The 19,552-nt window shown below is 40.1% G+C and overlaps 1 protein-coding gene across 2 annotated transcripts in view; it reads left to right on the forward strand.

Moving 5' to 3' along the window:
• The window catches only part of zmym2 (zinc finger, MYM-type 2), a 114,390-nt gene extending 96,314 nt beyond the window's left edge, over positions 1-18,076 (forward strand). For both annotated transcript variants that reach the window (XM_078222086.1, XM_078222088.1), the window contains 5 exons: positions 2,610-2,767; positions 9,544-9,658; positions 12,659-12,901; positions 14,037-14,157; positions 16,856-18,076. In XM_078222086.1, the coding sequence (XP_078078212.1) occupies positions 2,610-2,767; positions 9,544-9,658; positions 12,659-12,901; positions 14,037-14,157; positions 16,856-17,060 (842 nt within the window). In that variant the 3' untranslated portion in view covers positions 17,061-18,076. The remainder of the gene's footprint in view (positions 1-2,609; positions 2,768-9,543; positions 9,659-12,658; positions 12,902-14,036; positions 14,158-16,855) is intronic.
• Positions 18,077-19,552: the final 1,476 nt, after the last annotated feature.

The raw sequence follows: 19,552 nt of genomic DNA on the forward strand, positions 1-19,552 counted from the left end.
TATTTTGACAACTTACCCAGCTGCTAATTTAGATGAGTACGGTTTGAGTTGTCATTGAGTCAAATCCAAATGATAGGCTTTGCAAAATAGGATAAAACTGACATGTTAAGAGACATGCTTTGACACAATTCAACTAACTGCCCGGGGGGGAGCAATGCGATCCCTAGTCTGAGCCGCTTATAGTGAATTGGCACCAACTTTCAGTTGCAGCCTCAACATGAATGTGCCTGTGAAGTTTCAGGGCAACTAGGTGTTGCTGAAAGGCTGTTTTCTCTTCCTGCTGCCAGACCTGCTGAGTTTTTCCATCTTTCTCTGTTTTTGTTTTGGATTCCAGCATCTGCAGTATTTTGCTGTTGTTATGTTGGAAGGTTGGGTAGGGTTTGGAAAAAGATCTGCAGAGTGAGTGAATGAGTGTATGGGGGTGGGCCAAAGTCTTTTGAAGAGGGATAAGTGTGTGAGCATCTGTGTTGGAGGGAGAGGGGCTGATTATAAATGTGTGGGGGAAAGTGGGGCCTCAGAGTCTTCTGTCACCAGGGAATATGGAGAACTTGGCTGAAACCTATATGAATTAACAGTAGAATGCCTCAAATCTGGTTGTCTAATAACTGGACATTTTTAGAATGTGCCTTGCATCAATTTTAATTGAGTAAAATTTTAAAAAAACTTACCTGCACAATTCGACCAGACATTGTATTGGCATGGCACCTGACTAGTTATTCCCTCCACCTCGAGCACCAGTCTATTCCCATCCGGCATAGTATTGGTCCTGAGGTTGCCTGTTTTGAGGCACTATCTGTTTTAAAAATGCAAACTTTCAAATGTATATAATCTTAAATACTTAAACTTTAATTATATACTGAATGTTACTGTGCTGACTTATTGCTGTTATATTGTTTCTGGCATTTAGGGTCATGTTAATTTTCAATTGTTTTTATATATTCGCTTATTGAATGCGGGTATGTCTGGGAACACCAACATTTTGTTCCTCATCCCTAATTGTCCTTGGTGGAGAGTTAAAATGGGGTCACATTGGAAAATAGTTTGCAAAATATTGCCACAGTCCTTTGCTTCACTTCTCAAGAACATTATCCAGAAAAGTCATGTTTTGTTGTTAGTATGGATTTCATCCTGTATGACATGCACTAACTGCATTGAATGCTGAAATACTGAGGTCAATTTGGTAATTTGATGCAAATGCATTGATCCATAGTCTTGATAGTAATCGAAGGTTAGCAAAGTGAAAACGAATGTTTCCATCTCCTTGAAGGCTAATAATTTCACCTATTTGAAGTGGTCTAGAAGTAATTGCATTCACTACAGATTATGATTCTTGATTAGATGATTCCTTGTCACAAAAACAATTTCAGACCTTTTTGTCTACGGCCACTAATTTCCAGACTTTTTGTCTTCCGACATTCTCATTCCAGCATGATAGACAAATGGAATTTGGTGGAGAACAGCATATGTTTGGCAGTTTTAGGCAAAATGCAATTTATGGAGCTCAGGTGAATTAATGTAGCTGAGTTGCAAACAGGCAATGTCATACAAGTGCAAGTGTACAATCTTAATGACAAATTAATAGTGTGGCTTAAAACTCTCAGCCTATTGTCAAACAAAACACCAAAATTATGACTGGTCTAATTTAGTTTAGCCTGAGAGTGGGGTTGGAAAGGGTATAGTAGCTGCATCGGAATAATGTTTGTGGCAGGGACATAAGCTTTCAAGAGAGAAAGGACAATTTGCAAGAATATGGCCAAAGTGCCAGAGTGGGAATAACTGGATTTTTATTATTTGAAAGGGCTGCTAGATTCAATGGGCCAAATTGCCTGCTACTATCCTGCAATAGTGTATGAAGATAACAATATTGATCGAAAGGAAGTTGTGCAACAAAAAGAGGTGAAGAAGATTCATATGGACTCGATGTTTACTCTGTTTCTCCCTCTACAGATGCTGCCAGACATGCTGAGATTTTTTCCAGCATTTTCTGATTTTATTTTAAGTGGCTGAAAAGCATTTTTGTCAATTGACTATCTTCACCGACAACAACAAATTGCATTAGTACAGTATATTTTACTAAAACATTCCACAGCACTACTAGGCCATGTAAGGATGATGAAACAGCTAAACATTACACCTGGCTACATAAGGAACTATTGGACAGCTGACCAAAGCCTTGGATCAAAGAGTTGGGTTTTAAGGAGCAGAGGATGGTCGAGAAATGGGAACATTAAGAGAGGGAATTCCAGATCTTGAGGCCTAAGCAGTTGAAGATAAATTTTCAAATAATGGCACAGTAAAAATCAGGATTATGCAAAATGCCACAATTAGAAATGTGCAGCAATCTCTGGGTGTTGCAGGGAGATTAGAAAGATGGGAAAAAGGACATGGAGGGATTTGAATGAAGACAGATGAAAATTTTAAAATTGTGATGTTGTAGGCAGTGAGCACAGGTGATGCGTGGATGGATCTTGGAGTGAGCTAGGATATGGACAGCAGTGTTTTAAGTTGGCTTAAGTTTATGCATGGTGGAGGATGGGAGGCTAGCCAATGAGCACTGGAATAATCAAAAACATTAAACTGAAATGAAATTTTTTCCACTTTTCTTTTAGTATTAGCAAAGCCTGCACACTTTAAAGAGGAACTTTTGTCATATACTGCTGCAGAACTTGACTGTGGATTGGCTGAGTTTGTCAAGGAAGTTCGAAGACCAAATGGAGAACGTTATGCGCCCGATAGCCTGTATTATCTATGTCTTGGAATCCAACAGGTTTGTTAAATACCAGAAATTATGCTTCTACATTTCTTCACATCGTATTTGTTTTATCACTTGAGTATGTTCTGTTTGGTATTTACTATTTGAGTAGAAAATATATTTAGTTTTTTTAATCCATATATCCTCTGTTCCAAATGTATTATTTCAGTTGGTTTTATCATGTCAGCATTTGTTTGAATTGCAGTATTTCAACTGGATATAGTGCAGTTTGATAACTCCTTAAATGCAAGAGTTTCACTCCTTTAGGTGAATTCTCTTGTCTGTATACGTCAGAATAGAGGGAACTTGGCGCCTGGTTTACTGCTTCATTAACTTGTATTTTTGTGAAAGAACGAAAAGAACGCTTACAAACTGATATTCGAGAAATAAATGTCAGTATTTCAGCTATTTGATCAGAACTGAAAAGCTAGAGATCGCTTCTAGAGAGAAAGGTGGAGGGCAGCAGAACAAGAGGTTAGCCTAGGTATTGTTGGATGACGAGCATTAAAGAGCAGTTGCAGTCGAGCTGTCATGGATATGCGAGGATTGCACAAGATAGACGAGCGTGACATACCATGACAACAAACATGCTGGTAGGAGTAGCTATCAGGAGGAGCAGGATATTTTTGCTGTCCTCTATTTTGCTGCCAATTCCCTGCTAGTTTGCCAAATCTTTACTTCCTAAGTAGATGTTTAAATTAATATTTCATCCATGGTTTTCTTGACGAGTGCTTTCCGCATTCCTCAACCCTTGGTATAAAAACATTTTAACCAATCTGATTCTAATTCTAACGTTATCTCCCTTTTGTTGCTGGATTATTGTACTGATGCAAAACAAGTCATTATGCGATCCATTCCTTCGATGATTCCACACACACACACACCTTCCCGCTCCCCGCCCCAAGTACCTCAACCAGCTGAGATTTGGGCCTCAAAAAATATAACCAGAATTTACCCAGTCTTTCGCTGTAGCTAAGTTCCATCATATCATGTACTGAACTGAATCAGCAATCTGCTTGTTCCAAGGCCAAGAAGGTAGACCACTCCAAACTGAAAATAGTGTTCTAAGTGAGATCTGTCCAACTCGCTCCAACTGTAGTTTTACTTCCCTATTTTTAATTTACATACTTTTTCTGATTTCACTGAGTTCATATTAGTCTAATACTGCATGTGCCCCTCTGCAACCAGTGATGTTTTTCATTGGATTATGCTTCCTTCTGCAATTCTTGCGTCTTGTTTTATTGTAAACTCAATTTGCAATCCACTCACTTCATCTGTTTACGTGTTTCTGAATTTTCTGTTTGTCATAGTTCACCATATCCCTCAATTTAGTATAATTTGCAGGTTTGTTGTATTTCTCTATTCTCAAATCTAGATCTTTATGTATAAAATGAAAAGTTGTGCCCCAGGATTGATCCCTTCAGTAGATATTTTCCCTCAGCCTGAAAATGTACCTTTTATCCAACGCATTGCTTCCTGTCTCCCAACCAACATTCACATGATCTAAGTTTGCAGGATCAATCGGGACTTTTGCATTTCATGAAAACTATTGTACTACTGCAAAATACATAGCTGTTATTCCTCGTTTGGAGCAGTTAGAATTTTATTCTGCCATCTCTTATTTTATTCTACCCTGAGAAAGGGTGTAACTAATAGCATGGATAAATGGGAAACCAGTGGATACAGTCAGTATATTTGGATTTCCAAAAGGTATTCAGTAAGATACCACATAAAAGGTTGTAACATTAGGACTCATGGGATTGGGGGTAATAAATTACCATGGATTGAGGAATGGTTCATGGACCGAAAACAGAAGAGGAATAAATGGTAAATTTTCAGGTTTGGCAGGTTGTATCTAATAGGGGTACTGCAAGGATTAGTATTTGGACTTCAGCTATTTACAATCTAAATGATTTTGGGAGACTGAGAACGATGGCATGAGCCCATGGGATCCAAGGAAATTTGGCAAATTTAGATCCAGAATTGGCTGAGTCGTAGGAAGTAGAGGGTAATGGTCGAGGGGTGTTTTTTTTTGACTGGAATGTTGTGTCCAGTGGGGTCCCATAGGGATCAATGTTGAGGCCCTTGTTTGTGGTTTATATAAATGATTTAGACTTGAATGTAGGAAGGTTGATCAGTAAGTTCGCAGATGATATGAAAACTGGTGGGGTGGTAAATAGTGAGGATAGCCTTGGACCACAGGGGGATATAGATGAGCTGGTCAGTGGCAAATGGAATTCAATCTGAATAAGTGTGAGGTGATGCACTTGGGCAGAGCAAACAAGGCAAGGGAATGCATGATAATGACAGGACCCTAGGAAGCACCGAGAATCAGCAGTATCAACAGGCTTTGCCTGTACATCGGTCCCTTTAAGGTAGCAGGACAGGTGGGATAAAGTGGCTAAGAAGGCATGTGGTATACTTGTCTTTATTAAATGAGACATAGAGTTTAAGAGCAGGCAAGCTTTGCTGGAATTATATTAAAAGTTGGTTAGGCCACAGCTAGAGTATTGAGTGCAGTTCTGGAATCCACTGTAAAGGAAGGATGTGATAACATTGGAAAGGGCGTGGGAGCGATTTACCAGAATGTTGCCTCAGTTGCAGAGTTTTAGTTATGAAATGAGATTGAATAGACTGGGGCTGTTTACCTTTGAGCAAAGAAGACCGAGGGGGACATGATTGCAATACATAAAATCATGAGGGGCATAGATAAAATCGACAGGAAGAAACATTTTGCCTTGGTGGAGGGATTAATGACCAGGGGATATAGATTAAAGGTAAGGGGCAGTAGGTTTAGAGGGGATGTGAGGAAAAACTTTTTCACCCAAAGGGTGGTGGGAGTCTGGAACTCTGCCTGAAAGGATGGTGGAGGCAGAGACCCTCATAACATTTAAAAAAGTACTTAGATGTGCACTTGCAATGCCATAGCATACAAGGCAATGGGCTTTGGAAAATGGAATTAGAATAGTTAAGTGGTTTATCTTTGATCAGGGCAGATGTAATGGGCCAAAGTACCTTTTCCTGTGCTGTAAACCTCTTGTGACTGTGATATCCAAGTTTGCATATGATAGATAGAAAAGTACGAAGTGAGGAAGACGCAAATAGGCTGAAGAGGGACATAGAAAGGTTTGGTGAGTGGGCAAAAACATGGCAGGTGGAATACAATGTAGTGATGTGTGAAGTTATCCACTTTGGTGGGAAAAATTAAAAGCAGATTTTTTTTTGCACAGTGATAGTCTTGGAAATGTTTGCATTGAGGGGGACCTGGATACATGAATCACAGTTAGCATGCAAGCACAATTAGGAAAGCAAATTGTATGTTTGATTTTGTTACAAAGGTAATGGAGTACAAGGATAAAGATGTCTTAATACAATTATACTAGGCATTGATGAGACCACACTTGGAGTAATGTTTGCAGTTTTAGCCTCTGGTGTTGTACCTAGTGTATGTGGCTCATAAGGTAGTGTACTTCTCTCTTTTTGTGTTCTAGTTTGCTTCTCGTTTTCAGTCTATACTGCTGACTGGCAGCAACACAAAAAGGAGAGACAAACATGTAACATTCTCCTTGTCAGTGCACAGGCCGCTCCATCAGCAAATCCTTCACTGTGCCTTCATATGGTGATGCACAGACATTGGGTCACTCCGACCCCAGACTAAAGCCTTAGATGAATACTTGGTTCCAGATATGCGATGTGCAGAACCCTGACATGTGAGGTGCAGGATCCACCTGATGGGGGCATGGAACTTCATGTCTCTGCCCAACAAGTGGATTGAATTCATTGCACCAGACAAACAGCAAAAAGAAAGAAGATGCCAGCTCTTGGATTGGCAAGCTGGAACCATCAGGACCACATGCATAGGAATGATAACTTGGTCAACAGCACCCACAAGACTGCAGTGATCAACATGAAACTTGATAGGTTGAACATGTAGCTTTCCGACAAGGGACAAGATTCACTGAGCGTGGGCCATTATATGTTCATCTGGCAGGGAAAGAGGAGAGGTATGACTGAAGTACTTCAGTGAATGAAAGCACTTTGAGGCTCCTAATTATTGTGAAAGCCACTATATGAATGCAAGTCTTTTTTTTATTTTTTAATGTCCTTTTAGGGGAAAATGCTTCCTGTGACTAATGTAAATTCTCAGTGGCAATGCTAAGAGCAGCCGTTAGTTTTAAGTTAAAGATTACCTTTTACTTTTTTTTTGGGACCTAGCTTTCATTTTGTAAGACACCCATCATCTTGCTTAAAAGTCTAGAAATCATAAACTGAGATCCATGTAAATGGAGTGTGCAATTTGTTTAAGCCCAAAGAATTTGCCCTAGCATTCATCTGAGGTTTAATCAACTAAAACACAAAGTGCTGGCAAGCTTCCCACTGCTAGCCCAACTAAGACTATCCTGCTGGAGCATTGACTTTTACAGTTATATAAAATCAAATGGGAAAAAATTCCAGTACCTAATTACAAGCACTTTTCCTTGTCAGTGATCCATGCTGGCCAGCCAGTTATCAATAGTAATTAAAATCCTGCTGACCTGCTGGGCTAATGTATTGGAATACCCAATCTGCCACAATGCATCAATTTAGTTTTGATCTATCACTAAGCATGTCATCTTGAGATCCACTTGCATCTACACCTTTACTTTGTCCCTTCCCAAGGAGAGAAATCGCTAGCTGGTTGTGTAAATGTTGTGCTAGTTCTAGTAAAAGTACCATTGAATGTTCTCAGAGCTCTTTCTTTTACCATTGCTGTAATTTATGGAAATTTTATTTATTAACATAGAACATAGAAAGCCACAGCACAAACAGGCCCTTCGGCCCACAAGTTGCGCCGATCACATCCCCACCTCTAGGCCTATCTATAGCCCTCAATCCCATTAAATCCCATGTACTCATCCAGAAGTCTCTTAAAAGACCCCAACGAGTTTGCCTCCACCACCACCGACGTCAGCCGATTCCACTCACCCACCACCCTCTGAGTGAAAAACTTACCCCTGACATCTCCTCTGTACCTACCCCCCAGCACCTTAAACCTGTGTCCTCTCGTAGCAACCATTTCAGCCATTGGAAATAGCCTCTGAGAGTCTACCCTATCCAGACCTCTCAACATCTTGTAAACCTCTATCAGGTCACCTCTCATCCTTCGTCTCTCCAGGGAGAAGAGACCAAGCTCCCTCAACCTATCCTCATAAGGCATGCCCCCCAATCCAGGCAACATCCTTGTAAATCTCCTCTGCACCCTTTCAATGGCTTCAACATCTTTCCTGTAATGAGGTGACCAGAACTGCGCGCAGTACTCCAAGTGGGGTCTAACCAGGGTCCTATAAAGCTGCAGCATTATCTCCCGACTCCTAAACTCAATCCCTCGATTAATGAAGGCCAGTACGCCGTACGCCTTCTTGACCGCATCCTCCACCTGCGAGGCCGATTTAAGAGTCCTATGGACCCGGACCCCAAGGTCCTTCTGATCCTCTACACTGCTAAGAATGGTACCCTTCATATTATACTGCTGCTTCATCCCATTGGATCTGCCAAAATGGATCACCACACACTTATCCGGGTTGAAGTCCATCTGCCACTTCTCCGCCCAGTCTTGCATTCTATCTATGTCTCGCTGCAACTTCTGACATCCCTCCAAACTATCCACAACACCACCTACCTTGGTGTCGTCAGCAAACTTACCAACCCATCCCTCCACTTATTAGTCACAAGTAAGGCTTGCATTAGCATTGCAATGAAGTTACTGTGAAATTACCGTAGTCGCCAAACTCTGGCGCCAGTTCGGATCAATGCACCTAACCAGCACGTCTTTCAGATTGTGAGAGGAAACTGGAGCACCCGGAGGAAACCCACACAGACATGGGGAGAATGTGCAAACTTCTCACAGACAGTGACCCAAGACGGGAATCGAACCTGGGTCCCCGGCGCTGTGAAGCAGCAGTGCCAACCACTGTGCTACCGTGCCGCCCTCAATTATTTCTCAATAATTTGATTAGAAGCTTTTGAATAATTTGAATTTAGCATGTGACATATTCCTGTGTTACAAAGTAACTAGCTTCTAAGATAATATCTATGTTAATGGAATTTGAAGCATATCTCTTGTTTGCACTTCAACGTGCACCTGCTTTTGTGATGAATGTTTTCATCATTAGCTGGCTGTGTACATAAATAGTTCTAGCTTGAAGAATGGTGTGGTACAAAACCTTAATGCAAGTACTTAAAAAATCTTTATCACTGAAGAGGTCATTATTTTGCTTTCCAGAAACAGGCCTGTTTCCCTGAGATAATTTGTAAAGTGGAATGTTTAAGAACTCAAACACAGTTTCTTGGAATCAATTCCAGGGAAGTTGTTATCATTTACAAGAGCTATCCCTAAGATTTATTCCTGGTACAAGTTCTGAAGAGCTATCATTCTTGTTTAGATCATGATCAACAAACTGGAAACAACTCTGGAAATGGACAACCTTTTGGTTATACTTTTACCAGATTAATAGGAAGAATTTTGCTTTTGATTCTGATTTACTTCAAGAATCTATTTGTGTCTCTAGTGTGTATTGAACGGTCAGACTATTTTCCATGATGGTTTAAATATGACTGAACTACATTCCTACGTTCATGTTGTCCTGACACACTATCAAAAGTCTCATTTGAGATCTGTTTCATTACAGAACAAAGGCCTGAACTAACACCATCATTCTTGTTTGATAGATGGAGCCATGAAGTATAATCAATCTTTGACATTCTGATTTAATGCTCACAGGATTATTACAGTTTTATTTTTCCTTCCACAGTATCTATATGAAAATAATAGGAATGATGACATATTTAATGACCCCTGCTACCACACCTTTAATGAAGCATTTAACACAATCTTGAGAAGCTGGCGACCAAGTATTTTACCAAACGGTAAGAAACTAAATAATGTTTGCATATCTTTCTCTCAATGATTTTCCTAAATAAATGTACTACAGTTTTTATTTAACATGTACATTAATTTTCCTGTGTAGGTACATGGAAAGATTTAGAAAAATCTGTATACTTTTGAAAGTGGATAAAACATATGCATTATTTACAACAGAAAATGATGGAAAATCTCAGCAGGTCTGGTAGCATCTGTGGAGAGAGAACAGAGCTAACGTCAGACCTCAAAGTCATCCTGACTTGAAATGTTTGCACCGTTCTGAACATTGTGCCTTAGATAGGACAGAGCTGAGTACTCTTGTTTCTCTCCTCTCTCTTCCCATTCCATATTGACAATATAACTTCCCTTCATAACTACCAAGCTGGCTAACATTGTAAGGGATTATCTCTCCTCTGATGCTATTCCCCCCTACCTTTCAAAACCACCTCTATCACCTGCTTCTCAAAAACCTGCTTTCAAACCCTCTGTCATTGTAAGCTATTATCCTATCTCTCCTTTCAAAATTCCTTAGTATGTTTTTATTTCCTGGAGTCATGCCCACCAACAAACTTCCGAGTTTGAGCCTTAAAAACTAGATTTCACCCTGTCATAGCTCTGATCAAAATTGGAAATAACATCTTCTGTGATTGATGCAGCCTTTGACACTGGTTGACCACACCATTCCCTTTCAATGCTCCTCTCCAACTCAGTGCTGTCATTTTGTTTCATTTGTGCTTATCCAATTGTAGCCAGAGCATCTCCACCTTTTCATGCCTGCATATACTGTTGCCATCTGGGGCCCCCTTCTGTTCCTTATCTATGTACAAACTACCTGACAGTGGACAGAGATCAACTGCCCCCTGGTGTCAGTATTAAATGCTGCCTAAATGGAAAATCTTTTAACCTCCCTTGCCCCATGAAGAAACTAAACTGACCATGATAGATATACATGATCCACATACAGCTTGCAAGCCACAGTTGATCTCTTCAATTCCACATACAAAAAACTTGGAATGATGCCAAAACAAAACTCTTATATCAACCTGTACTTAGTCATCAAAATGTTCCAACTCCCATATGTTGAAGGAGAGACTCTGCATATGTTGAGCATTTTCCATATGTCTGCAGCCATCTTTTTCATCAGACCATCATTGACTAGAAGTTCAGCTATGCCAATTCAGCCTTCTACAAACTATGGTAGCAAGTGTTTGACAACAAAGACCTCCACAAATCAACAGTGGTCCTAGTGTACAGAGCGGTCGGTTGTCATCACCGTGCTCCTCTACTGCAATGAGACCTAGACTGTCTATCAACAAAGAATAAGAGCACTAGAGAAATTCCATCAGCAATGCTTCCACTGCATCCTTCAGATTTAATGGAAGAACTATCAAAGCCAGCTTCCCAAGTATTCAGACAAAATGTCTACAAAATCAATTTTAGACTAAATATTGTATCCAGATAGCCGTTTCCCTCACCAGGTCCATTTCTCTCGACACTCAAATGGCTAACATTCCAGAAGCCAACGTAGAAAACATTTCAGCGACACTCTGAAGTTCTCCTTGAGGCAGAGCAAAATTGACTTTAATCTTTGTAGAGATTCTATGATGGGAGAAAGTTGCTACCAGTTTTTGGTGACAACTTTGTCCATTAAGCTGCATCATACTTTGCGTCCCAAAATCTTAATGATGAGGCAGAGCGGCAGCAGAGAGGGAAAGTAAAGGAATCAAATGCTGTATTCTGGAACCTACTATCTCATCAGTCATCCTGTCCATGTGTCCAAAGATATGCGGGTGAAGAATCAACCTGTTCAATCACATGAAGACCCAAGACAGACTCAACCTTGAGTAGAAGCTGTCCTCTAATTGAGTGACTGCTGACATGTGTTCCTTGATGACATTACTTGCAGTCAGGCAATTCACAGCTCTCCCTCTCCAATATCTCTCTCAATCCTTGCACTGCCTCTGTTATCACTGATTTCCATTCCCACTCCAAACTCCATCCCATAACTACTGACTCTAATCCTCTCCCTGTCAACAAACTGAGTTTAAATTAGTCTGTCCACAACCTTGCTGTCAGAATCAACCTGGAAATGAACTTCTGACCTCATATTTGTGCCATCATTAAGACCACCTATATTATCTCTGCAACTATGCTCCATCTGAGCTCATCTGTTACCCAAACCCTCATTCATTCTTCCTTTCCCGCTAGACCTTGACTTTACTGACATACTCCTGGTTGGTCTCCACATTCTTTTTCCTCTCCCATCAGCCTGAGGGCATTCAGAGCTCTGCTACCTATGTTTTAACTTTCCCTGCTCACCTATCATCCCTGTATTGACTGACCTACATTAGCTCCAAGTCAAGCAATGTCTCGACTTAAAAATTCTCAACCTTCAAATCGTCCCTTGGCCTTGCCCTTCCCTATTTCTGTAATCTCCTCCAATCCCACAACACTCTGCTTTCTGTGATCTTCTAATTCTGGCCCTTGTGCATCCCTGATTTTGATCACTCCACCATTGGTGGCTGTATCTTCAGTTGCCTAAGTCCCAAGCTCTGAAATCCCCTCCTGTCCTCCTTAGCAGAGCAAATATTACTGGACTGATGACCCAGAGACATGGAATAATAGTCTGAAGATGTGAGTTCAAATCCCATCATGGCAGTTGGAGGAATTTTCCTCTTCACAAATTCATAGCCTGTTCACAAACTCTGACCCCATCACGAGGAGCACCTGCTTCCATCTCCATAACATCATTCTTCTCTGTTCCACCTCAATCCATCTGGTGCTGACATCTTTATCCAAGCCTTTCTCAACTGCAAACAAGCAAAATTCTTGGATAAATGAAGTATCAAATTGGTATTTTACATGTTGAAAATGTTAAACCAAGTAAATGATCTCATGGTTTACTGGGCAAGCATGATTTGCAGATATTGAGCACGAGAATCTTGTCTGCAGATATGTCCTATTGCATAATTTGTAATTTCTGTTTCCTTTTGGCTGCTCTTTAGGGTCAATATTTTCACGTGTTGAAGAGGATTATCTATGGAAGAGCAAGCAGCTAGGGCCTCAATCATCGTTTGTTCTTCTTAATACTTTGCTATATTTTAACACTAAATACTTTGGGTTAAGGACCATTGAGCAGCATCTGAGACTTTCCTTTGGAAACGTTGTCAAGCAATGGAATAAAAACTCTGACAATACTGTATGCATTCGATACGAGGTACCTGCATTGTGTACAAATGACAATCAAGGTAAGGTTTTAGAATGGATAATAAAGGATTTTCTGCATATTCTTGAAAGACTTCACTGTCTGTTCAATGTATAATGCAGGTTCCTTTTTATTAACTGTTTATAATTCCATATATCTATTTCTATGCATTTTTTTCATTGTCTCATAAGAAAGATGTTTGAGATGTCTACAAGGTCAGACTATACCTAATGTGTTGTGGACATCAGTTATATGTTTCACAAATTCACTATTTAAAAAATAACTTCTGTATATAATTTGCCCTCTGGTGGGCTGATCAGTAAAGATCAATCATAGGTTATACATAATAGAAAACATATTGGGGTTGATTTTAATTTTTGAGCTGACGACAGGGCTGCTAGTCAAAGTTCTTTTTCGGACCATGCCTCATTTAAATGAAACCAGCAAGCCAAGGATGTCCTGGTGGAGCTTGCTGGAGTCAAAACACCCCAATAATTTGTGGCTTATAGTCTGGCAACAAATCTAGGAGGGGCTGTCGCTGAGTGAAAGGCAGAGAGTTAGTACACAGACTGTTTTCCCCAACTTATTTTTGTTTTTTCTACCTAAAATAATTTGAAATTTACCTTTCCAGGGCATCTGTGGCACCATAATTTGTGAAACCGCAGAGTGTATGGTACATACTCCAATGAGTTCTGATCTAAAATGGCAATCGGGGACCTTTGGACATCATAGGTCCCTGATTTGCATATTAGAAGGGTCTTGCTGCCTATCCACCCAGTGATGGGCACCTGTAAAAGTGGAAGCTGGCTGATAGTTGGTGTTAATTTTAAATCTATCAAGAATTAAAATTTATGATAATAGCAAAAAATTCCGAGTACTGAATGCTGCAGTACTTGAGTTTTGATGGTGGTAATGAGTTTGAAACCCATACTTAAAAAACACACTTGGAGCCATATTGAGGTGTGTACACATGATGGGATTTTTTAGGTTGAGCACTGAAGCCCACAAGAGTCAAATTTAAAAGTTGGAATATAGTAAGATGCATTATCCCAGCAATTCTCAAACTTTGGATCTGAATAGGAAAGTAAGAAGCAACGGGCTGACCTGCTTCAAATGATTCAATTTTATAAAACCATCTTCAGCAGTGTCAACAAATTTAAATTATATTGTGTTTTCAGACAAAATTACACCAGGAAAGAGAAAACGTGAGGAGGATGATCCTGTATTTGAACAAAAGGAAAACTCAGCAAATCCATCAAGATGTCCTGTAAAAATGTTTGAGTGCTACCTCTCAAAATGGTAAGATTAAAGCAAATTAGTGGAGACTTTAATATTCTATCATTGGTTGTGATCGACTGTGGCAAGGCTAGCATTTGTTGCCCATCCCTAAATGCCGTTGAGAAGGTGGTGGTGAGCTGATTTCTTGAAATGCTGCAGTTCATCTTGTGTAGGTACATCCACTGTGCTTTTAGGGATGGCTTTCCCGATTTTTGATACAGGAACTGCAATATAACTCCCAAGTCAGAATGTAGGTTTGGAGGGAAACTTTTCAGGTGGTGGTGTTCCCATGGGTCTCTTGCCCTCGTCTTTCTAGGTGGTGGAGATTGTGGATTTGGAAGGTATTGTTGAAGGAGGCTTGGTACATTGCTGCAAAGCACCTTATATACAGCTGCCACTGTGGGCCAGTGGTGGAGAGAATCCATTTTTGAAGTGTTGAATGGGGTGCCGATCAAATGGACTGCTTTGCGCTAGATGATATCAAACTTTTAAAAATTCATTCGTGGGACATGGATGTCGCTGGCTGGCCAGCATTTATTGCCGATCCCTAGTTGCCGGAGAGCAGTTGAGTCAACCACATTGCTGTGGGTCTGGGGTCACATGTAGGCCAGACCAGGTAAGGACGGCAGATTTCCTTCCCTAAAGGACATTAGTGAACCAGATGGGTTTTTCTGACAATCGACAATGGTTTCATTCCAGTTTTTTTTTAATTGAATTCAAATTCCACCATCTGCCGTGACAGGATTCAAACTCAGGTCCCCAGAACATTAGCTGAGTTTCTGGATTAATAGTGATAACACTAGGCCATCGCCTGCCCATGTTGTTGCAGCTGCACTCATCCTGAAAAATTGAGGGTATTTTATCACACTTCTGACTTGTGCCTTGTAAATTGCAGAACTCCCAGCCTCTGACTGCTCTTGTATTTCTGTGATATAGTAATGTCCAGGATGTTGATGATCGGGTGTTCAGCAATGATAATGCCATTGAGTGTAGAGGAGGAACGATTAGCTGCACGTTGGTTATTGGTTGGCACTCATGGCACAAGTGTTACTTGCCACTTTATTAGCCCAAGCCTGAAAGTTGTTTAGACATTCCTGCATATGGACAGGACTACTTCAGTATCTGAGGAGTTGTAAATGGTATCTAACATTGTGTAATCTGCTTTTTCCTGATATGACCGCATTTTAATACCTCAAATTGCGTGTGGACCCCAGAGTGAAAATTAAGGGGGTGTGTGAGTTGTTGAACTAGGGGTGGGGAGGAGGAGTAGAGGTGTAGAAGTTTGGATGAGGGGAATGGGGATGGTGTTGACGAAACAAATGTCTCTTCTCCGATATCATTGCTTTGTTTCTTTCTGATAGCATTGTCTGACTTTAATCCGAGCAAGTTCATTTTTTTCTAAGGCTGAAAACAAAAAGTTCTCCTTTCAGTTTTTTTTCAGGGCACCATAGTTGTTTTGGTCAAGTCTCAGCATTACTTATTTTAGCAGTCACTTCTGCCTTTCAACAGATGCGGCCAGAACTGCAGCATTTTCTATTTTTATTTACGATTTCCATCATTGCGATTCTTTGCCGTTGTAAGAATGCAGCACTGCCTGGTTTTGTTCTAGGAAATTAAGTTGCGCAAGTAACTGATGAGAGCTGGAGAACAATTAAGATCATAAGACGTGGGAGCAGAAGTAGGCCATACGGTCAATCGAGCTTGCTCCACCATTCAATGAGATCATGGCTGGTCTAATATAATCCTCAACTCCACTTTCCTGCCTTGTCCCCATAACCCTTGATACCTTTACTGATTTAAAACTCTTCTATCTCAACCTTAAATATACTTAATGACACAGTCTCTACAGTTCTATGTGATGAATTCCACAGGTTCACAACCCTCTGAGAAATGAAATTCCTCTTCATCTTTGTCTTAAATGGACAGCCCCTTACTGTGAGATTTTGCCCTCTGGTGCTAGACTCTCCCACAAGGGGAAACATCCTCTCAGCATCTACCTTGTCAAGCCCCTTGAGAATCCTGTGTCTCAATAAGGTCGCCTCTCAGTCTTCTGAACTCCCAATGAGTACAGATTAGGACTACAGTACAAACCATTTCAATGTAAGAACAGAGAAGATAATAGTGGAACATAAAAGATCTGGGCAGATAGTTCAGATAAGTCAGCGGATTCATAGTAGGGAATCTAAATTGATTACAAAATAAAGTATATTCCTGTCCAGTGAAAAGAGGGATGCATCAAATAAGATGACATCTCTCCGTATTGTACTGAAGTATCAGACTAAATTGTGCACTTGATTATGACCTGAACAATATTAGTCAATTATGACCTGAACTCTGAAACAACTGTGTTGAAAGTATTGCTTGTTTGGCACAGTGTTGATAATTTAGATTTCTGGAATCGTGCACACAGCTATGAAGATGATGTTTCAGTGCATTTGGGGTAGTACTGGCTGTTTGAAAACCATTCGATTAATTCTGCTCCCATTCTCCCAGGTTCCTGCATTTTGCTTTCCCATCCAATTCCATTTTAAAAGTTGCCACAGACTTGTAAATTTTGGTTTTTCATTTGATCCTATTTTCCCAATTGTGTACGCTCTACTGACAAAGAAGTTTGTGTATTATATCTTGACTGTAAATGAGAATGTGAAAATATTTAATGATTTTATCTGAATCCGTTCTGTATTTGGCTCAGTTTTACAAATTACTTTTTGTTCCATAGCCCTCCAAATCTACAACAGAGAACGGACCTCTTTTACCTGCAGCCAGAACACTCCAATACCCCTGATGATCCCATTTGGTACTCCAGTATCCCCCTGGACCGCAACATCTTGGAAAATATGCTTGTACGGATTCTTGTGATCAAGGATATATATGAAGAAAATGAAAGGGACAGTTCTGAAGTGGATGAGGATGATATTGATTGAAATTTGCCTACCTTGCAAAGAATCATGACACTGTAATGTCAGGCCACTAGAGTTTAATACAGGAAAACGATGGTGTGCATTTCCTGGAATGATCCTCTATAACTGAGCTTGTAGCAATATACCCAGATTGGGTATTATGTAAATAACCCTAAATGAGAGGAGAATAGCAGATGTTAGCAATCTCCCTAGTGACTTTTAGGATATGTATACTTCAAAACAATTGCTTTCACTTAAGTTTTTTTTAAAGATTATTTATTGAATTGGTTTGTTGTCAGAAAGCATTTCCATTTGTAACTTTTTACATTACAAACTAAGGATCTCAAATGTGTCATGTGTAATTTTTTTTCTGATTTAAGGAATATGCATTAAAGCAAACTACAGTGTTTTGAAATTTCCCTGCAGACGGGATGATTTTAATGGGTGCTATCTCCCCCATAAGGGTGTGCATCTATGTAATTAATATAGTCTTAGCACTATAAATCAATTTAGAGCTAGCCTCCTGATGGTTGTCCTTCCACAAATGTACCAGTTGGTGGAGTTTTCACCACAGATTCTGTAAGCATTAATTATTTGTTATGCTGATGAATGGTGCAGTCTATTTTAATTCTCTGTAAAATAACTGGTTTTATGGAAAGAAGACCTGAAATAAAGAATTAAGAGGATTACTGAATACTGGCTAAATGTCCTAGTCGAGGAAAAGCTGAATAACCTGAAGAGAGGAATCTATACACACTCTGTGCCGTGGAGAGAAAAACATGATTGGGATTAGTTGATATTGTTCAACTGCTTGATTTTATAGTAAAAATCGAAGCTACAGCATATTCAATATGAATAGTTCATGTAGACCACATAGTTGGTGAGTGTTGCACCAATCTAATTTGGAGGTAACAGTTCCTGTCTCCGTATACTTTTGTTTATCTGCCATATGATTCCTCTCTCAAGGAATTTCTGTTTCGGAGCTTACTACTATGATTTTTATTGCCTTACTATTTCACGGAGTACCTCAGCTTTATTTTTCCTTGTGCATTTGTTTTTTTTTGTCTTCCATCAATTAAGCTGAGTTCCCTGCAGTAGAACTGCACGTAGTCAAGTCTGGTACCTTTTTGAATTAGATTTCTTTCAGGAAAAGTCACACTTCCAAATCTTCTTTTAAATTATGCTTTCCCTCTGCCGCTTCCATCAAGGTTTCGCTTTCAGGTTTCACACCTTTTGTCTTAAAGGATCTTACACAAATTCTAAGTTCCAGCCATCGATTTCCACAATTACTTCAATTGCTGTCTCTCAAACCTTAGCACTATGGCAGATATCTTTCTGGCCTCTCTCGATCCACTGCCTTTACTGAACAGAAAGCTGTTCTGGTCCCCAGTTTTCTCTGTTTCATTAACTCCAGACTTGTCTTAATTTCTCTAGTTTCCTGAACTAGCTGTACTTTAGATTTCCGGCATATGTTTTCTTAACCATTACTCCATAGTATGGCTTTACTTCTACCAAGGTTGAGAGAGAGAGGTTCCCTCTTTAGCCTTCTAAAACCAGTTTTGCTCAGGCTCCTTGATGACATAATCAAATGCTGTCTTGATGTCAAGGGCAGTCACTCTCGTCTCACCTCTGGCGTTCAGCTCTTTTGACCATATTTGAACCAAAGTTGAAATGAGGTCAGGAGCTGAGCGACCCTGCCGGAACCCAAAGTGACTATCCGTGAGCTTTTGCTGAGTAAGTGCCGTTTGGCATTGTTGAAGACCCTTTCCATCACTTTACTGATGATCGAGAGTACACTGATGGGGCGATAATTGGCCGGGTTGGATTTATCCTGTTTCTTGTGTACAGAAAATACCTGGGCACTTTTCGGTATTGCTGGGTAGATGCCAGTGTTGTAGCTGGAACAGCTTTAGGGGTCGTGGTGAGTTGGAGCACAAGTCTTCAGTATTATTGCAGAATATTGTCAGCGCCCATAGCCTTTGCAGTGTCCAGTGCCTTCAGTTGTTTCTTGACATCACGTGGAGTGAATTGAACTGGCTGAAGATTAACATTTGTGATGCTGGAAAGCACCGGAGGAGGCAGAGATGTATCATCCACTCGGTACTTCTGGCTGAAGATTGTTGTGAATACATCAGCCTTATTATTGTTTACCAACATAAATCCCTGAAGAGTACATATGCTTTCCTAACACCTTATTTGTGGTAGTAGTTTAAGATAAATCATTCAGCAAATTAAGAACATAAGTTGTGAAATTGCACTTTTGAATTGGGAACAGTTTGCAGCAGGATATTCAGTCAGCTGCGTGCACATGAACATTTCTGCATGAATTGCCATGTACATCCCTATTTATATATGCACAGTGAACTCCCACCCATTGAGTGGGCTAGCTTACACAAATTTTATAGGTCTTCTATGAAATATTCTTTTGAGTCCAATGTCACCAATCATTTATTAGGTCGACCTAGGATGCAAAGTGCACATTTAGTCCACAATTTAGGCAAATGATAGTATGACGG

The sequence above is a fragment of the Mustelus asterias genome, chromosome 10, assembly GCF_964213995.1.
Source record: "Mustelus asterias chromosome 10, sMusAst1.hap1.1, whole genome shotgun sequence".
NCBI lineage: Eukaryota > Metazoa > Chordata > Chondrichthyes > Carcharhiniformes > Triakidae > Mustelus > Mustelus asterias.